The sequence below is a fragment of the Thunnus albacares genome, chromosome 4 (genome assembly GCF_914725855.1).
Source record: "Thunnus albacares chromosome 4, fThuAlb1.1, whole genome shotgun sequence".
NCBI lineage: Eukaryota > Metazoa > Chordata > Actinopteri > Scombriformes > Scombridae > Thunnus > Thunnus albacares.
This window is the reverse complement of record NC_058109.1, coordinates 33,516,846-33,538,693: the sequence shown is the minus strand read 5'-3', so window position 1 is coordinate 33,538,693 and position 21,848 is coordinate 33,516,846. Positions and strand designations below refer to the sequence as shown.

At 39.8% G+C, this 21,848-nt stretch overlaps 1 protein-coding gene across 2 annotated transcripts in view; it reads right to left on the bottom strand.

Moving 5' to 3' along the window:
- The window catches only part of fbln2 (fibulin 2), a 78,358-nt gene that overhangs the window by 14,370 nt on the left and 42,140 nt on the right, over nt 1-21,848 (bottom strand). For both annotated transcript variants that reach the window (XM_044349534.1, XM_044349535.1), the window contains exons 8-11: nt 20,545-20,646; nt 5,249-5,383; nt 2,911-3,048; nt 548-691 (exon numbers count right to left, since the gene is read on the bottom strand). In XM_044349534.1, coding sequence (XP_044205469.1) covers nt 548-691; nt 2,911-3,048; nt 5,249-5,383; nt 20,545-20,646 — 519 coding nt within the window. The remainder of the gene's footprint in view (nt 1-547; nt 692-2,910; nt 3,049-5,248; nt 5,384-20,544; nt 20,647-21,848) is intronic.

The window sequence follows — 21,848 nt, the reverse complement described above, 5'->3', positions numbered from 1 at the left end:
TGTATCTCTTGAATACCTTTGAGTTTTGGACTGTCGGATAAAAAAAGACATTTGAAGATGTCACCTAGGGCTCTGGGAAATTAATTGATTAATATTGATTAATATACTATATAGTCTTTATATATGCTATATTCACATTGGCTGTTTCACCTAATCCAGGCATATTGCAGTATTGACGAGAATGCAAAAATATTGTATATGACAACATGAAATTTCAAAGATAGGAGATGACATGATGATGAGATCTTGCTTGCTCATTCAGACCAAGAAAACAGCCAATCACATCACTCCTTCTGCCCTGTTTGTTTTGAGTGGCATACATAGATTTTGTGTAGATATGAAATAAAGAGATCATTGGGGAAAATGGTGTGAAATTTAAGGAAAAAAGCACATTTTGAAAAAAATGACTGGTAACTTGAAATAGTATTTCACATATATATATATATATATATATATATATATATATATATATATATATATATATATATACACATATATATACATATACATATATATGTTGTATGTGTGTTTAAGAGGTAAACCTCACCGACACATTTGGATCCATCGGGGCTGGCGTGGTAGCCGTGGCTGCACATGATGGTCTTCTGCTGGCAGGTGTAGGAACCCACTGTGTTGATACAGTTAAAACCTGAGCTACATGGCTCACTCAGGCTGCTGCACTCATTTATGTCTGCAGAAACACAGAGAGAGAATCAAGCCTCAAGACAGCTGAACAAAATGATACTTCTACAGGAGAGTGATTGTTTCAGGTTTAATCTTGATTGACAGATCTGCCTACTGCATGCTTATTTCCTCACAGTAATATGAACACAGCAATTATGGAGTTGTGTATTTACTTGTTGACTTGTTGGCAGTAATCATGCCTTCTGAGCATGTAATGGTTCCAGTACTTGGTGCACGGTGTAGTACACATGTGCATGTGGCTATGTGGATATGGGTGGTGGACAAAAAATAGAGACATGCAAAAGGATTTTGACTTTGAAGAAAATGAATGAGAATGACCGTCAAGTTGAACTGCAATTGGTGGTGTCTGTCAGCTTTGAAACCGCTTTAACAATCACTAAGTGAGCTAACAAAGCCCCATGAGGGAACTAACAAGGTCACTGAAACAGTGCTTGAATGGCAGGTGCACTACTTGTGGAAAGGCAGGTCAGTCTGGAAACATTTCCAAAACACAGAAAAAAACAGAAGATTTCCAAAAAAAGAAACAAAGCCAAAGGAAACCTTCAGTCCTCTGTGATAGATCTGTAATGTAAGTGCAGTCATCTGTTAGTTGTCATTAGGCTTGATGATTACTTTGCTCTGCATGGCTGTATATCAGCTGAGGAATATGAGACACTTTTATGGTATCAGGAGCACCCAGAGGTGCTAAAAAGGCTACCTGATGATATTCCCACATACCAAGATGATTATGTTTCCCTACACACTGTTTAACAACTTGTAAAGTAATTTAAAGAAAAGCGGATGTTATATGGCCTCCCAAACCGCCAGAGCTAAACACCACTGCACCTTCGTGGGAAGTAGAAGTTCCCTCCTCCTTCATCTCTCCAACAGCTGCAGGGTTTCATGATGCAGTTAGACACAAGGCTGGATCACCAATTGGGTGAAAAAAGAGCTCCAGGATTAATGTGTGTTAACAGTAAAGAAGTGGGAATTATCTTGTTAAGATGGCACCTGTCAAGGGGCGGGAAAACAATTTGTGATTCAATAAATAGAAACTGGGGTTATTATATTTGGGCTGTAACTCCAGTGTACTGTGTGCCAAACAATCCACTCAGAAAAAAGCTTTTTTTCATTTCCATTAATTTGGAATCATCAAAGTGTCATTTACTGACCAACATCACTGGTTAAATGTCGTAAAAACAGAAGTTGGTATGTAATGGAGTAAGAGGGGGAGAAAAGAGTTGTGTCTCTGGCAGTGGAGAGAAGCCTCTGTTCTGTGGCATTTTTTTCAAAGTGCAAGGTTTTAGAAATTAAACAGACTATGGACTGAGTTCTTTTCTCAGTTGGATTCTGCAGTGTGTTGGTCAGCTGTTTTCATTTGTTAGTGCTGGAGTTTGGTGCTCCACTAACGTGGGTCAGCTGGGTGATCGGGTACCAAGTATTCACTAAATGCTTCATCTTGCTAATTATTAAGTTATGAAATCCAAAATGCACCCAAACGCTTGTCTTTTATGAAGATGAACTACAAGCTCACTCTAGCATAACCCTTGCAGTTGATTTCTTCCTTTTTAGTTCTATCATAACATCATTAATTAACGTTACACAATACATTTCTGGCCTTCGTGAACCTATTCTAAAGATAAGAATCACGATTCTCATGTGAACTGATTTTTTTGCCAACCTGTTACAGTCTTTTTAGTGCCAAAGTTCCTCTTTTTGTTACTATACTTCAAGCTCAACAGGGAAACACAAAGAGGGAATTTGATGCTAAAAAGACTGGCATATATCCACTTGATATGACTAACTCAGACTGCTGAAGCCTCATATAAGCTTCACATCAACTTGGAAATGCATTTTTGCACAAAATGTGGACACACTGTGGATTTTTGGCCTCCGTCACTTACATTGAAAGCACATTTGAAGGGGATCTTTTAATAGCCAGTATGAACAGGAGGAATAATTACAGCGAGGAAAACCTCTTTCACTGTTCATATTGAGACCTGACTGAAGAAAGACTTGAAAAATTGTGAACCTGTTCATTAATCCAGCCAAGGACAGACAGTAGGACAAGGAGCACTGAATCTGTTCTGAAGACAAAGTCTGGGGCCAAAACTCTCTATTAGCTATTTAATGGTCATGTGTTAGGAGTTTCTAATATTTTGTTTGCCTTCTATGACTGTTCGTGAAGTTGAGAGCCAGTAGAGAGCCACACTGACAGCCTCTTACCTATACAGTTGCCATGGGAGTCCTGTGTGAACCCGGTCATGCACTTGTTTTTGGGATTACACAGGAAAGAGCCCACTGTATTCTCACACACCAAGCCCGTGCCACAGTTATGGGTTCGCAGAACACATTCATCAATGTCTGTAAGAAAGAGCAGATAGTACATTTATGGGATAAGCATAAATGCAATGAGTCATCCTGACAAACCAAAATAATCCACACTACATTCAGTGTATTCAGTGACTGTAAATCTGCTGTCAACTCTCTCAACTTCAGTCTGAGCGTTCAGCTTGTTAACAGTACAGTAGGTGGCACTGTGACTCAAGCACAGAATAAACAGTTGAAACATCCCTGAAATCAAAACTTCCACTCTGTCAGTGTTTAATTTGAGGAAAAATTCCCCTCCCATAAAAATATCACTTGTTCCAACTCTGCAATTAACAGAAGTTGAACAAAACTTCTTAAATGACAGTTATTGAATCTCATGAGCAATGGATGGCGTTTAAATGGAAGATTTGCTCCTTTCGTTTTTTTTTTTCTTTGTGCCGCAAGCCAATTTCTCAGGAGTTAATGTTATATAGGGCTCTGAGATTCGTCCCATGGTACACAAGTGGAAAGTCTTAATTTGAGCTTTTCTCTACCAATCTTCATCAGAGGGATGCATTTCTGACGTCACAGGGAAGATTTATCCTTCTTTCATGCAGCTAATTAGTTTTATCCTTGTTGGATGGTCGACTAAATATCACCTTCAACATCCAGCTACATTGATTAGTTCTCTCTGGTGCCAAGTGCTGATGACACAAGTCACAGAGCTTTCATATGCTTTACTGCCTGCGCAATGCTTCCTCTCTGGGTGATTATCTTGTGACATATTGAATCTGGGCATCTGCTGAAGCACAAACATCACTACTGGGGCCAAAAGAATTAGCATAAATCTTAATGAAGCTTTGCTGACTGAGCTGGCTTTGTGTCATGAGTACAGACACACAATCGTCACAGTGCGATTGGAATCTTTGGATGAAAATGATTGGAAATAATCTGTCCATTTTTTCTGATTTCAACACATTGCTCTGGGGATTTGTGTAGATTTTTTGTGTCAGTAATGTTGATTGTACTCTTCTGCATCTGAAAATGGCTCGAAGATAAAAATGAGTAGTCTAAATATAGCCTGTCTTTGTTACAAAGCCCCTCTGAAAACAACTGTGTGCCATCAATAAGGCCAGGATACTCCATTAGCCACAACACCTATTTGTGATGTACTACACTATAGTCTTGTATTCAAGGATTTGTGAGACCTAAAGAGGCCATTTAAGGACAAATTATTTTGGACTTCTTGCAGTACAATTAGAGAGAGCAATAGAGGGGAAGAGATGACAAACACTAGGACCAGAATAGCCTGTGTGTGCATGTACGAGCATCTATTACACAGTGCCAGTTTGAGCCAGGGGTGTTGGATGTGTGTACTGATGGTTGCTGGATCCTCTTTAAACTGCTGAAAAACTGGCAACTCTGAGTATCACACTCCAACACACACGAGCCTCAGCCAAACATAACTGCCAAGTTGTGTTAGGAGGTGAAAATACACTGAAGGTAATCTTAAGAGTCTCACAAAACGAATGCTACAACTTCATACAGTATGAATGAATATTACGGCTTTCAGCTAGATGTATCACAGCCAAGAAATTACAACAATATTGGACAATCCACACCTCACAATTTACAGTGCCAATGAAGGAACTCTTACTTTTCGCCTTGCCCTTTATGTAGCAAGGCGAAAAGTATGGAGTGTGGCGGTCAGGCTGGTGGTTGGGCTTGTAGTGAGTCTGACTTTCATGCGAGTTTGTGTCCTGTGTCAGACCTGATATTAACATTTGCCTTTTTATTAACAGCAACCACAATCTTTCCCTAACTTAAGCCAACCGTTTTAGTTGCCTGACATTAAAGTTATATTGCTTAATTTTTTCCTGAAATGAAATCCCATTTTTGATACTATTTATAGTCATACTTTGGTTAGAAATAGCCAATGTATTCATGTTTGGAAATTACCTCTCATTATAAAAGTAATGGTGACCTATCTATAAATAAGGGGCTCAAATGAAACAGCGCAGCATATAATCCAGTGTTACTGTATGTAATTTTATCTCATCGATATCAGGCTCACTGTTTACTGTTCACTCTGCCTGTCCTTCCTGTCTTACACTAAAAAAAAAACAAAAAAACAAAAAACCAACATGTTCTGCATATTAAAGAAGACAGCATCAGAATTTCCACTACTTCAGTGGCTCTGTATGAGTGCTGGGTAGATTGGCTTAATGAAATACATCAGCAACAATGAACTCACCCTCACAAACACTGTTCCTCAGCTGGTGGCCTGCAGGGCAAGTGACCTGCAGCTCGCATACAAATGAACCCACTGTGTTCACACAGCGCTCGCTGGGTCGACAACTGTGGGTGTTGGTCACGCACTCGTCCACATCTGCAGAAGAAGAACAAAGGTGACTGTGTGTGAAATGAGAGGGGGCAGAGGGAGACGGACAGAGATTATGAGGTGGAGGTGAGATGGGACTCTCGCAGTTTGTGATGGACAGGACCTGGATGTAATCCCCCCCCCCCCCCGCGCTCCCTGACTGTCACTGTGATGGGGCTCAGTGAATCAGCAGCAGATGTACGTCAGCAAAAAAAAACTTAAGAAACTAACAAAGAAAGTCTTTCTTACGTCAGGGAGTTTGAGGCATTCTAGGAAATTACATGTTTTGCTTTTTGCCTGCATGAAAATCCAACAGGTCATTCCTTGTTGTGGTCAACATACTATGTTAAAGTGATTCTCAAATTCATTGATGAGAAAAAACAAAAAAAAAAGGTTTGTGGAAATTCATCAGTAATGCTCCTTAAGTTATAAAACCTCTGAGTGAGGATGATGTACGTGTCTCATTGACAGTTGACCAAGACACCATGTTAACTGGGGGGACAGACAGTATATACCATTCCATACAGTGTATGGAATGGTATTGATGATTAAAGTTGCACTAATCTATATTTTTATATTAGCAATGGATCAAATGACTATATGCCATGTGAAAGGAGTCACTTGTAATATTGAACCCACATAGAATTATTATTATTATTGAATCTGCAGCTCTGATCAGCTCTATGAAGTGCTTTATTGTCTTTTAGCTCATTGTTTTGGTTTAACAACCTATAACTTCACTTTTTTAGTTCAGTCTCTCATCAATGTCATTTCCAGCAGCAGGCTGCTGTGTTCAGCAAAATAACTGATAAATCCACTCTATTCTACCTGCCCAGCACCAGACTGCAGAGAGACGGATATTTTTTCAGCAGTTGGTGAGGACAAAAACAGAGCTAAAAGGAGTAACTGAACATTGGACTTAGATTCATCAGGTGGCCGGAAACATGACTCAAAATGAATGCTAATGTGGTTCTCTGTCTGCTAGACATTGTGTAATTTGGCTAACACATTCACTGTAACAACTTTATATGGTGATAATATATCAATATTGAGTTTATAGGTTGTTCTGCTGCACCAAAGTAGCCCACAAAATTCATTAATACTGATTTAAGGACAACAATATTTTTCATTTTGATTTTCATTTATGGGTAGGTTTTTAAGCTGTTTAAAGCACAAGAGCAAACTGGCTAATTAGCTATCTAGCCTGCAAAGTGATGTACTGTGGTAATTGATGCTTGGTAGCCTATTCAGCAAGAAATGTGCAACACAAGTAATGTCTCCATGATTGGAGATAATTACCACTTTATGCAAATAAGTTTAAAATGAAATTATTTGAGTGGCCATGGACAAAGAATCAATGGTATTCTTGCTGGTATGGTGGTGGTGTCTTAAACTAAAAAATGTAAAAATAAGGGAATTCAACTTTAGCTGGACTGAATGTTTTTAGTACCACTGATACTGCACACAAAGCTGTGTCCTGCAGTGCTGTTTGGTGGGCCACTATATCAACTTTAGACAGTGAGTGCTTTGTAAATCCCAAGTCAAATTTAAAATATCAGGTCTTGGCAAAAGTGAAGTGATATTTTGCTTGTCATGCTTGTTTGTGTGAAATAAAATACACAGTTGCAAACCTTTAAATCTTTATCAGTCAAACAGCACCACAGCCGGTAAACAGGCGTTGTTGATTTATGACATTAGTGGGCTCATGCCGAGACAGTGGATCGTGACTCTGTTGTGGCTCATCTTTATCAAACTGCTGCATTCCCTTATCATGCATCGCAGCGCATGGCCGATTAGCTGGATGCGCTGATAGGGTTGGACTGGGATTATTGTGTGTGAATTTGTGCGTTTGTGTGCATGCAAGAGTGTGGCAGTCATCCAGATTTGAAGATCACCTCGAAATATGGCGCATTCCACAGGGAACCTGACGAAAAGGTCTTGTACAAATCTGCATGAAGGAGCCAAGGCTCAAAACAAAAAGGAGGAACATATTCTCCTGTGTTGCCTGTGTATCCGTTGGCAGTCCCTTGCTGAAATGCCTGTCTTGACTTTCAAAGCTTTTGCTACGGGGAATTTGAATGAACTGTGTGCCTTACAACACCTTCCCACAGGGAGCAGAAGGAGGAAAAACACTGATCTGAGGTTTTCAGCATTTACCTGGTGTGTGTGTAACACCCTGCAGCTTTTTTGCTGTGAGGTAATTCACCTACCAACACTGCACAAGCATCACCTCTCACAGCACAGAACACAGTTTATTGTATTATATGAAGTCTCTGTAGATTTGCAGGAAACACATTCTTACTCACTAAAATTAACAATTCTCTCTTTTGACATTGGCCTGTACACTCTGTAGACTCTACAGGACTCATGCTGTTGTGACATACTCTTGTTTTGGGGCCTGCCTTCGCAAATGTCCCTGTTTGTTCCTCAACTGAGAGACATCTGTTGTCTTCGTTGTAGGGAGGATATTTCCAGGGGCAAATCACACTGAGTCCACCCTGTCCTCTGGGCCCTGCTCTCTGTCAAGCCTAGGGATGGACGGGCCTGTTTCCAATGTTTGCGTATTGCCAGTGGTGCAGAAAGTCGCCTTCTACTTCCACCGCAGGGCAGCATTATTTCCAGTGCGTCATTTGAAGAGGGAAAAGAAAAAAAGAAAAGGAAAAAGTGCCTACTGCCTCAAGGTCCCTACCTTTCCTGACTGGTCTCTGGGGACAGCCACATTACACAGTTGTGAGGAGTGAAGTGATCCAATACAAGGCAGAAACAAAGAGTCTATTTTTTGAAAAATAAATAAAAAATACAAATGCTTAGTTAAATGGAGAAGGGCGAAAGCAGTTTTAGAAAGATTTCATCAAGAGACCGGAGGATGTCTGGTAGGCAGCACTATTATGCAAAAGCAAGAAGAAAACAAGATCTTTTTGAAAAGTTCAAGCTGAGGTAGATGAAGTAAGCCTTGGCTTTATTGCAGATTTGGTTTGAGACAGGAGGGTTAGGGTTACACAGATGCAGACTGGTGGGACTCATGAAAAGCTGGGGATTAGGGGGTTAGGGTTAGATCTCAAGCTGTGAGAACTCAATAATGACAAACGTGAATACAGGAATATGTGCCATTTAAAGCATGCATATGAACAACATTTTTTCCAAAAAGATATGGGATTCTATTTTAATCACAGACACCAGTAGAAAGCACCAGGGCACCAGGGCATGTGCACAAGGTCACTGAGTGCTGATCCAACTGCACCTGCAAGTTTGAGTGCTATGAGAAAAAATGCTGGGCGAGGTGAAATATAAACCAGAGGGTGTGGTGATAAATGATTTTTTCTTATCCAGTCATATTAACCATTTCATATCTTTTAAACAGCTATATCAATGGTGTGTGGGTTTATTTTGCAACACAATAATACACTCAAGAACTGTTACAGTCACAGATCCTGATGTTGGCAACAAAAGAATTAAAAAAGTAAAATTTTGCTGGTTGCTTTGAGCTTGTTTGTGATTAGTAAGGTTAATTTTAATTGGATTTGGTTATGTTTACATATGACAATGAAGCCACTGCGGCTAAAATTGTGAGTGAAGCAAGAGTTTGTTCATTAAACAGTGAACAATACAGTTTATATGATTGCATTAAGTTTGAAAATCCCCTCCAAGAAAGTTTTAAGATATTCTTTGAGTAATAATTTGTGTCTAATATGTTTTATCTATGAAAAAAGTTCAACTACCTTGTTAGAAATTCTTAAAATTAAAAAATTAAGACCCACGTAATAATGAAAACTTTTGGGCCCGACCTGATCAAGATGGCGGAGTAGAACTCCCTCTGCTCCAGTTCCTTTGTCTTTGTTACAGCAAAACCTTTTGATAAGACGACTTTCAAGTCTATCACACTTGGAAAAAAGAACAATAACTTCTGCCTGCCTTGTATATTACAATGTCGCTGTGATCACGCAATTTCAAAACCAAAGAGATGGTTGACAAACCACAAATGGATGACGATGAGACTACCGCGTGCCAGCTGACAGTGGCCTATCTTGCATCTACCTTGAAAAAGTCAGTCAGGCTGAAAAGAACTTCAAAGAAAGATTTGAAATTTAGAAAGTCAACTAGGAACCACACAAGAGACCCTATCTAAACATGCTGAAGATCAAGACCCAGCGCTCAATCACCTTAACACTGCAGGTAGGGATCAAGAATGCTGAAGACACCACATAACAACACAGCAAAATACTGAACCAACTTGAAAACAAATTGGTGTCCCTTGAGGAGATAAGAAGATGAGACAACCTGCGCCTAATCTTCCTAAAAGAGGGAGAGGCAAGGGGAAATGCATTGGACTACCTGACGACCAACATCCCCAAGTGGTTCCCACATCACTCTGAAAATCCACTGGAGCTGATGCGAGCTCATTGCATCAGGCCAATGCAACTTATATCTGCTACTCCAAGAGTCATGATAGTGAAATGTCTGTGCTTCACACATAGAGGCCACATCTTGAATGAGTCAAGAAGAGTGCCTGTGAAAGTTGCTGGCCACACTGTTCAATTCGAACCAGATTACAGTGACTGTATTGCCAGGCAGAGACGTCCCTGCTATAGAGACAGAGTGCAATTAAGTCCCCCCACCTTGGAAGAGAAAACAATTCATTGCTCTCCATTGACTTTGTATTGAGTGAAGGTGCCTCCTTGTCATTTCTGTCTGCTAGCAAACAGAAAAATGCTGCTGTGTGGTGGGATGACCTACCAACAGGGTAAAGAACCCAGAACTAAGTCTTTATAAGCTGCTGCACTGAAAAACTGAGCCTTTAAGAAGACAAAAGTAGATAACGTTAAAGGGTTGTGTGCTGTGTGGTGGGAGAGACAGACCCGACCTGAGCTGCACGGACAACCTGCAGCTCAAGAACCTCCATAAAAATGACACATATACCTGGACACACTGCTAGTCACAGCGAACAGGTTGAGTTGAGTTGAGTAAAAAGAGAACAGCTGTTCAGTTGAAAGTTATGCAGTGTTTGTAACAGATGTTTAAATCACAGAATAGCTGACCTGCATTCAGCTGAAATAATAACTTTAAAAAGAGCCTGAATGAGAAATGATTGCATGTCTGTGCATGTAATTTCCCTGCATATGTTTACAAACTGTACTGGCTATATCAGCTGTTTAAAGCGTTATGCCAGCCTGTTATGTGGTGGAGTTTGCTACACAGTTGTGCTATCTTTACTGTAGACATGATGTCAACATTGCATTCATGTATTGCATCTTAACATATTCAATGTATGGGTTTCAGCATATACTATAAACAAACCTTTTCCTCTCTGGTAGACGTAAGGTGCTAAAATAATCCTTTGACATGCTAAAATCTAATTTTTTTCTACCAGCCACAGGCATTTTGTTAGCGTTTCAGCCCTTAGTTGCATATTATTCCGCTGGTTATTTTCTCCTCTGGTGGGCATAGTTTTGGCGTTGCCTCTCTGACTTTCAAACTCATACTACGCATATCTGCTGCAACTGCTTAAATTCTCTGTGATTTCAGCTATTTTCTTACTTATTTTCTAAGATATCCATTTATGTTTGATATCCAGTACTTAATTCAGTAAAGTAACTTTAATTCAGACCTTATTTGAGTATTAACAATAATTACAAGATGTTTTTGTTTCTTTCTTATTTGCTGTTCTTCTTCTGTCTTGAAGCTGAGTGGTTTTGATTCTTTTTGTTTTTGCACTCTTTTTTGCTCATTTTTGTTTGCAACTCTATTCTCCCCTTTTCTTGGGAGAGGGGTATAGGGCTGGGAACAAGAGGAGACCAGGGGGCATGGTGGTGGTGAATGTGGGACAGGACCTTATGGAATGATCTTATTTCTCTTTATTAAACAATTGTAGTCTAAACTCCATTTATGGTCTTCTCATTAGTGCAGGGAGTCTTACTTTTAATTTGACAAGTTTACATTATTAATTTCTAATTGATATTGTGGGTGTATGTGATGTGATGTGCTGTTGTGTGTAGCTTTGTATTTTGTATTTTGTATGGTGTGTTCTATGTGTTTTGTTTGTTTTTTTGCTTTGTACTGTTTGTTGTAATGCTGTTGTTTTGATTGTGGGGGACTAGCTTAGCTTAGCTTCGAGCTAATTCCGGTGCAGTGCATCTTTAATGTTTAAAACTGTACACTGTCCCAATCAATAAATCAAATCAAACTTTTTTGAGCATCTCTTGGTGGCACTGCTGTTTCTTTTATACATTCATGACTAACATTACACTACTATCTTGGAATGGGTGAGGCCTAAATATCCCTCAGAAACAAATAAGCATTACGGACTTCCTATGGAGAAAAAAGTAGAGGTGGCCTTTTTCAAGAAAAAATGGAAAATAGAGGTGTAGTAATCCTTGCAAAACATCCTTTTCAATATATGGATCTAGGATGTGGGAGAGATACTGAAAGGAGAGTTGCTTATATAAAATCAGTAGTAAATGGGACAAAAATGGCATTTCTCTCTGTATATACACCTAATGTATTTGATGCTGAATTCTATAACTAGTTAACTAATACAATACTTGAATTATCTGAATTTGCTCTAATAATAGGGGGTGACTTTAATGCAGTCTGGCTACACTCTTTGGGCAGAACTGAGATCACTGAGCCAAGAGAACAATGTCTGGCATCGAGTGCATTACGGAAATGGGCTACAGATTGTTCTGTTGTAGATGCTTGGCAGACTGCACACCCAGTGAGAAAATATACTTGTTTCCCTTTACGACATCAATCTTTTTCTTGTATTGACTACATTTTCATCTCCATGTCTCTCTCAGATCACAGAACTGTGAAAGGTATAATAACCATTTTATCTACTCCAAAGCATGCAGCACATTGGCATTTCAACTCCACACTACTGCAGAATGAAACCTAAAAGAAATGAATGTACAATTAGATAAATTTATTGTAACTAATAAACCATCAGATAATGATCTGGAAACAATTGGGTTTGCTTCCAATCTGACTGCAATCAGATCAATCATCAATCCAGACTGCAGGATATTCAGAAATTAGGAAAAGACATCTCTGAAGTATAGCAGAATACATTATGGCCTTGAACGTTATACGTTGAGCTGGTGCTTAAGAGGGAGTTACTCAGCAAAGACCTCAATCATTTATTCAGACACAGAGCAAAATTATTATCTAAATAGTGCACAACCAAGCCACTTGCTAGCAATGAAACTGAAAACCAAATATAACCTCTATTAAATCCATCACTGGTAATTTGTGTACAGACCCAACAGAAATCCCTCAATCCCTCACAGAAATTAATGATAACTTTGGTGCATCCTACTCCTGTTTATATACATCAGAGATAAGTTATGGCACCCAATCCTGCTCTAGCTCTTAAAACCCACTACAGCTTCCACTGCTTTCCCAGGAGGATCACATTGATCTTGAAGCTCCTTTGTCTTCATCTGAACTCCATAAAGCTCTTCTGTTGATGAATAAAGGCAAGTCACCAGACTTAGATGGTTTATCTCCAGAATTTCATTTAGCCTTCTGGCCCTAGGTAGGACCTCTCTTGATGGATATGATTCTCTCTGTAATTTCAAAGGGTTCATCCTGTAAAAAGAGTAACATAGCCATTATCCAAGATCCACAAGACTGGTCAACACTGATATCAAGCTATATGCCAAAGCGCTAGCCTCTCAATTGGAACCATATATGAATTTTCTAATTCGTAAGGACCAAATATTGAAAACTGCCTTGCCTCAGACAATGTACGTCGGCTTCTCCATATCATTGAGTTCTCTAATAACATTAACTCCTCAACAGCTGCCCTTTCTCTTAGTGTGGAGAAGGCTTCTGATCACTTCGAGTGGCTATGGGTTTTGGTAATCATTTCATTGCTATGATTCAAGTTCTTTATTCATACCCCACTGCTATGGTCTTGACAAGGAACACCTGTTCTAAACCCCTGTATCTCGTAGCTCCCATCAGGGCTGCCCTCTTTCTCTTTTGCTCTTTCTCTTGAACCTGTGGCCCAGGCTGTCAGACAATCAGTTTGTCATGAACCTATTATCATGCATGACACCAAGCACTTTATTTCTCTATATGCCAATGATATATTGCTTTTTATCCAGGATGTCCCACAGTCTCTTCCCCACTTTCTAAACATATCCAGTAATTTTAGTCAGATCTCGGAATATAAAGTTAACTGGGATAAATCTGCTTTACTGCCACTAAATGCATCAGCAAGACAACTGACCTCCATATTCAATATCCCTGTGGTTCAGAACATCAAATACTTAGGAGTGTTAATCCACCCTTCAATTGGAAACTTATGACAGAGGTAGAAGCAGATTTACAAAGATGGAAAATTCTCCTGTTAACTCTCACATCTCCATTATTAAAATGAATGTCCTCCCAAGAATCAAATTTCTTAGCTAAGTGATACCTTTACCACCACTTAAAGACCACTGGAAAAACCCATTCTCTAACATCGAGGTTTGTATGGGGGAGTAAAAAACCCGGACTGAAACTGTCAGCTCTCCAAAGACAAAAAGGTGATGGGGGATTTGGCGTACCTAACCTCCAGTGGTATCACTGGTCATTTGTACTGCGCCCTTTCACCAAATGATTAAATCCTGCTTATGGTGTGTCTTGGAGACCAATAGAAGAGAACATGGTGCACCCTCAGGTTACAAGATCTAGTCTACCTCAACATTTCACTCAAACAATCAAGAAAGAAATTTGGCTGAATTGTTACTGAAGTAACAGTGGGTGAGATATTAATGCATGGTCATTTGGGATTACTGTATATTTATCTACTTTATTTGTGCCAATTTAAATGCCAATAAAAAAAATTGATCGCAAAAAAAAAGAAATTCTTAAAATTATATTTTATTCTTCTCCCACTTTGAAAAATCCAGAAACTATGAAAATGCAAACATTGTTGATTTCAGATGTTTAATTACTGGACATCACTTAAGCAATATTACACAAGAGGGTGTGCTTTACCGTCATTGTTGGCACGACAGTGTCAGGTCAGGTACAGGAAAAGTCAGGAACGAGGTGTGTGTGCCGAATTCCGTAAGCATCATTGAAGTGCCAACAGTAAAGGTAAAGCACACCCTTGAGTGCATATAACAGTCATCCCTTAGTAACAACCTAGCAACAGAGATGATTTCTAGTCCCTGATTATGAGTCAGCCAGCCAACTTGAGCTCATGCTTTCTGGAGATTGCGGCATTTCCCAAACTGAATACATACCTCACATATAAACACAAAACTGCTTTGCTAGCTCAATCTCGTTGTAACTAAGATATCCGCTGAAATTTTTTTTTTTCCATGGACAGATTCAGCTACTATGTCCGCAAACTTCACAGACATTTTTAAACTAGTAGTGCCGTGTCACTAACACACCGCCATAGCTGATGGAGGATGCCAGAGTGGGAGCTATACTCTCAACTGAAGGGAAAATGGCTAAGTTTTGCTGTGCATGGGTGTGCCGGGTGATGATAAAGAGTGGAGAAGGGTTCGGGTTTTCCAGTGTGTGAGGATGTGCGTGTGAAACTCATCTCACAGTCTCAGAGTTCAATACACTTGGTAAAGGGTCCGTTTTGTTTTCCCCACAACTCCTAATCAGTTCAGTTCAATCCAGTTTCACAAACATAAAAGAAAGATAACTCAAAACTCCGTTCTGGGTTTTCACTGCAAATCCCCCCATAAAACAAAACAAACCAAAGGCGCTAGCAAAGCAATACAGTACATAAAGTAAAGCCAGCAGAAATATCAGATAGGTCGGACCACCGTGTTTAACTATATATCTTCAAACGTTACAGTTACGGCTAAAAATGACAACAGAAAGAAACAAGTTTGCCAAGTTTACATATCTCCACGATTCAAATCAACCACCAGTCCTCTACCTAGAAGTGACTGTTGTTATACCCATTAATTAACGCCCACACGAAAAGGCACATGAAACTTATGCTGAATCAATGGCTTCTGCAAACAACACAGACTGATAAACTCATAATTGTCAAGACTTGTCATGGCTGAATCCACATAAAAAAGCTACTCTACTGTCTCTATCAAGATTATATTCAAGTTTACACTAGCATCTTCAGTATCTGCTATCAGCCGATAGAGACTCAAGGTCATACCTATTGCTTTATATGCCACCTGCACTCCGATTTCAGCTGGTTTCCCCACCCTTGCTGCTGCTTAACAAGTGGCACACTGGCACAGGTCAATGGAGTACAGCCATTGGTACATGGAGATTGGTGACCTCATGTAATTCTCAGCATAGCTCTGCCTTTCATTTCAAACCTGTAACAAGGTCTTATTACTCAAAACACCTGTGTGCAGGGCCTGTATTTAACAATGTCTTATTTACATTATTTAGCGTTATTCCACAGCTGCTGTGGATTTGCAACAAGTATCTAATTTGTGTTCACTAATAGAATTACTAAATTATTTGCAAGAAATGGTGAGGACCCTGGACAGGAGACTGAATGAACACCAAAAATAGTAGTCAGTTGTCTGTGAACACTAGACCAAAACCACTCATAGTATGGAACAAGAAGTAGGGGTCAAAGGTCATCCACATCTGACGCCCGATACCATCCTTCAACTGAGACAGGGATTACAATCTCCCCCTCCTATATATGACCATCTTTTATTACTTTACTGAAATTCCATTTATAGGTCACGTGATCATTGCTAAACCATCTCCATGACAACTGAGCAACTCCATCCTCTAGAAGGCCACAAGATGCGATGTAATCTTAATAATAATCTTTTCTATTCTCAGCAAAACATCAAAGAAATTATTTTCACCCACACACCAACAGCTAGCCATGTGCCTCCTTATCTGTATGGAACTCCATCTTATTGTGTTCCTCTTTCCACCTCCATGTATTCTCCAAAATATCAAAAAGATTTTCAAGGTTGTGGAAACATCTTTAATCTGCGATTCAGTGCTTACGCCACAAAGTGACATTCATCATCCATATGAAATAGGTGGGTTGGGAAGCTCGGTGACGTAGTGACTACTCACAGAGTTAGTTGGTGAACTGCTGTGGCTGGCGAGCTCCTGTCTCATAACTTGTGGAACAACTTTTACCCTGATAGTGGAGGTTTAAGCTAATGAGCTATGATACCTTCCACCATTTGGACTCTCTGGCACTGTCAGGAGATAGGTTGCAATTGGACAACGATGCAAATTTACGAGTCAAAGTTCACCAAAATTGAACTTAATGAGAAAAATCTGCATTCACTTACCCCCAAGAGTGAATCCACTTATCGCAGCGATTCCATTGGAATGAACTGAATTAGCCATGAAATAAAACCTGGTGTGCAGGCCTTTATGCAGTAGTACTGCTTACACTAGTCTTTGCCCTGCCATGAAAGCACTAGCCTTGCACTTAGACTTTTAAAAGGACAGAATATTGAAACATCTCTATTGGGATAATGATTTGAATGGGTTTCCATTTGGAGTGAAACAGCTATGATGACCTTTGGCCTGGATTGGACCTCAAGGCTTCTCTCTGTTTGACAGGGCGGGTCCATGACTCTGAAAATGATGTGGTCGATTAGTGTAAGTATCTTCCGCAAGGTTTGGCTGAGTAAAATAATATCTCTCTCCAACAATCCCAGCCATGCAAACCTAAAGATTATGTTAGCAATGTGACCACAGAGAGGATAATGCAGTGTGCCTTGATTGCTATTTAGTGCAGAGTCTCATCCACAATTATCGTCCACATAATAACTCTGAAAGCTGATCCTCCTGCACTGTTTAGAGGAATGCAAGACAAATCTAACCTTGCCCGCAATGGTTTGTTTAGTCCTCAGAGTGAATTTCATAAGTGGGTGAAGGTGGCAACCACATACATTAGAGCTACAAACCGCTATGGTGTGTGAATGACCAGTGTGTCTGTGTGTGTTTGCCTGGGAAACTTAAGAATATCCTTTCACAGTTTGGTGATGAGCAGAAATAATGTCAGAGTGCTGATTAACCATCAAACAAACACATTTTTTATTCAGGTTATGCAGAGTCTTCTGCACACATCCCATCCTGCCTGTAACACTGGAAGGATCCTTGCTCATTCACACACATCTCCATGGGAACAAATGTGTGTTTCTATTCATTCACATTCATATGCAGCTGAAAACACCATAGGGAGAGCAGCAGATAAAATCAGCTTTATTTACCCTGTAAACTTGTGAATTAAAATATAACACAGCCATGATTAATCACATCAGTATTTCTGATAGGGGTGCTTACATTTGCTGAACAAATTTCAGAGGACTTTACTACAAACATCCTAGGTGTTAATGCCGTCACAGTGTTTTCACAGTTTTTATGATATATCTACAACAACAAGCACTACACAGTTTACTTCACAGTCTGTCAAAGCCTCAAAACCCCCCCTCATGTTCACATCTTGTGGTGCTTTGTTTTGCTTTTTTGCTTTGCTTTGTTTCATTTCAGTCGGATCCAAGTGTTGCCCACCCACGTGTTCACATGTGGGAACACTTTAGGAGAGAAAGTCCTTACTCTGCTCACTGAGTGAAGTGATAGGAGGGGAAACACTAACTCTTATGTAGTGCTTATGCATCCAGAGGTATTATGCTGTCTGCTGACAGACAGACAGATTAAATAAACCCAGCCAGGACTGCACTTCCAATGTATACATTCAGCGTTACAACTGCAGGGAAATCCATTACTCAAAACAGTAACTAAGCATTACATGATGTTGCATTTATACAAGCAAACATTTTTCATGTAAATATCACTCACTCTCTAACTATCCACCTCTGTAATGGCATCTTGTCCAGTTGACAGTACCATGTGGTGTAAGCAGGGATTTTCACAAGCAACACTTATCGAGTGGGTGTGCATCGAATTCCAGAGGTGGACTATACATCACTTTTTTTTCTCTCAAAAACTGCTGCCAAGGTTTAGCCCTGTTGCAAATTCATGGATCAATTTACTAACTATTACAGAAAATTTATTACTGTAAGGCCATTCGTGGAAAACAGTCTTTGGCACGGTAACAATTACATTCTCTTCTGGGGTGAGGTTTAAAGGTGCAGTGTGTAGAATTTAGTGGCATCTGGCGGAACGGACTAAATGGAACATAATATGCAAAGTATGTTGCACCGCCATGTTTCTACAGTAACCCAGAAAAGACAAACCAAACACTGGCTCTAGAGAAGGCCTGTCACGTTTTTCGTGTTCTACATGTTTGGAAGGGGAGAGGTATTTAGTTGGTTGCAATCTGGAGCCTCATTGATGCCAGTAAATCTTACACACTAGTCCTTTAATGTTGTTGGTCTACCTCTGTGATGACTTTTTCCCACAGTATAATGTTAACTTGGACTGTGTGGATGTTTTTCTTACTGTCATTTCACATTGATCCTCAGCTCCAGCACCTCCAACGAGCCTTTATTTGGTGAGCAGCTATCTTTATATTGTGAACTTTCCATTGTTATTAGTGATGTAGGTGACTCTTTTAGGATGTAATGAAGCTTAACAGGGTCCTTCAGAGCTACCTATTCTGATAATGTGTCCTGGATAGCAGTAGTGAAAGATGTATTTAGTTCCTTTACTTAACACCCTGCAATAAATCCTACCTTCATGAAGGTTATACTTGCCAGTACTGTCAAATTGTACTTGTCATACTGAGAGGTGTTTCTAATAGTTTGTCCACTCCATTTATGGCAACGATGGTAGATTATATATTATAAACACCTCTCAGTATAATAAGTACAGTTCAACAGTTCCACAAGCTACAGCCTCTGAAATGACCATTACAGTAAGTAAAATCAGCACCACTCTAAAACAGTTCAACCAAAACTGAGTATTATAACCTTCATGAAGGTAGAATTTACTGCAGGGCTGCAATAGGTGGACCTTATAAACTGGTAAAGTAGTCTATTGACCCCTTTTACTTTATACATTGTCATTTGATGTATTGCCAATATAAGAAATAATACGTAGAGTGATTTTAATCTGCAAAATAACTACTAACTATATAAATTATGTGTATACTTAATACATGGAGTGGAGTAAAAATGACTAGAAAATAGCATAACATGAAAATACTAAGGAAGGATAAATCTGGTGATATTCTGAAGTTTTTCACCAAATCCCATGAAAAGACCAAAGCCAACATTGAAGTGAACTATTAACAAGTATTGTGTGCGTATCTAAATCCTAATATAAATTATTCCTCTATGCCATAGTTGTACTGGTGACATGTTCCTTCATTACAATGAACACACACACTGCAGTTTATCTGTTGATCCAACAAACACCGTCTTTCAGCTCCAACAAATGCATGTTACTCCTGTTTGAGTAAAGTTTGCTAAAAACTACAGTTCCCAGCTGTTTTAGGAAATTATTAAAAAATTAAACTATATATTTCTGACACAGGTTTATGCCACCAGTATAACCAATGGATGAGTGCCACGGACATTATAGGGAAGTCGAAAAATACTAAAAGACATATTAATGTATTGTTGGTCCTTTCATGAGATTTATAGAAAATAACAGAAATATAGAGTATTGCCAGCCCTATTCTTTTTATTACTTGAGGAAATTATGTAATTTTGGTTTATAGTGAGCAGATACATCAATATTGTTACCATCCTGATTTGCGGACACCACACAGCACACGTGATTATTGTCATTTAAACTACAACACACTGCAGTTGTGAATTATGTCCGAGGTGCCACTGTTGTGCCACCGTATCACAGTTTTATGAAAAGAAGGAAACTAAGTAATCACATGCAATGTCAAGTGTTTGTTATTGCAGCTACAGCTACCACAGAGTAATTGGCTATGGTTGACTCATGCTACAAGCAACGGTCTCCACCACCAGGAAGTAGGAGCCCAATCAGTCGATGCATTGTTTAGTATCACAAGACCTGCATTTTCCTCCTTCATGAGTGACTGCATCCAATTAAAAAGTGTCCTGATCTCTAGACAAACTGCTCCATTGCACTCTTGTTTTGTTGTCATGGCTGCATGTGTTTGTTGTTCATTTATGTAGCAGTGAGTGGTATTGTTGGTGGTGTTGGGTTGTTTGTTACTTTGTGCAAACCCAGCTTGAGGGGCTAAGCTTAAGGGATACATACGAGCTCTGTGAATTGTTCCAATTATGGCCAATGGCAACACTATGAGATGGAGCAGTCCTTACCTTCACACATGCGTCCATCTGTCATTAGCGAGAACCCTGGGAAGCAGGAGCAGTGAGCCCGGCCAGCCACCACTGTACACTGCTGACTGCAAGGACCATTTTCTGCAAGAGACAGAAATATGAGCAGCATGATTACAACCATCTCCTGATGCCATACAGCTACACCTCCAGGACAGTCATTCACATATAATGTCTTAAATTTCTCATCCTTGTTTCTCTGCTGTCCCAGTAATTCATTGCCCTGTTGTCATGCTCCCCAAGGCTCCTATGGAGCCCGCCTTCACACCCTCACACTGATCATCACTCCCCGCAGGAAGAAGCCTCTCATGAGCCATCGCATTGAACACAACTTAATCGATTCTCCCTATTTAACAGCTCGATAGTCCTGCAACAAAGACGCATGGGCCAGAAACTGTTTCCCCACAATTACTCACCAACACATTCCGCACTAAAGCTCTGCAGTGGTGAAGTGTCGGAAGGCCCACTCAATAAATTGATCAGGATATTCTTATAACTAACAATCAGAGACACACTGAAGGAGCAGCGCTTTTGTTGGAGCCTGGAGTACAGACTCTGGCAGCTCGAGGGTTTGCGCTGCTGTTCTCCTGACTTGATCAAGATTCAGCTCATGAACCTGCAGCAGCATGAACACAGAAGATCAGCTATGGCTGAACGGTTTATCAGTGAAAGTGCATGCAGCGAGGCAACTGTCCCTGTTTTTACTTCTGTTCATAAGGGAGTTATTCGCTGCAGGAAATTCAGGCAGCACTCAGACACATCATGTGTCTCAGCCGGGCCTGCTCGCTTTGTTTCAATAAAAGCAGAGTTGATGTGTTGAGCAGATGTATCCGGCCTACTGGGCTCCAGACATGGAGTTAGAAGCTCAAGACACCAGCAACTGCATGTACGCTTCACTGCCTCATATGAAACACGCTCCAAAGCCCAAAACACTCTCATCACCCACTACACATAGAGCGTAACACACACCCTTATCAAAGGGAAGGATCCATGAAGAAGTGTATCACAGCAGGAAGTGAAGACCAGAGCTAAAAATCTGCAAATCATGTTTCATATTACTACATTAATGTATTATCTCACAGCTACCTTTATGCTGATGGTAATGCAATTTTGGTGAATAATGTCAAAGCCTGAAAATGACATCCATGTGAATTCATTGCTTATGAATAGATCACCCGTTATTCTAAATGAGGTCAATTAGCATGGGTTGAAAGTTAACAATAGCTGTGTTTCCATTAGATTCACAAGAGAATTTTAAGCGAACTTTTGGAATGTTGCAAAAAGGA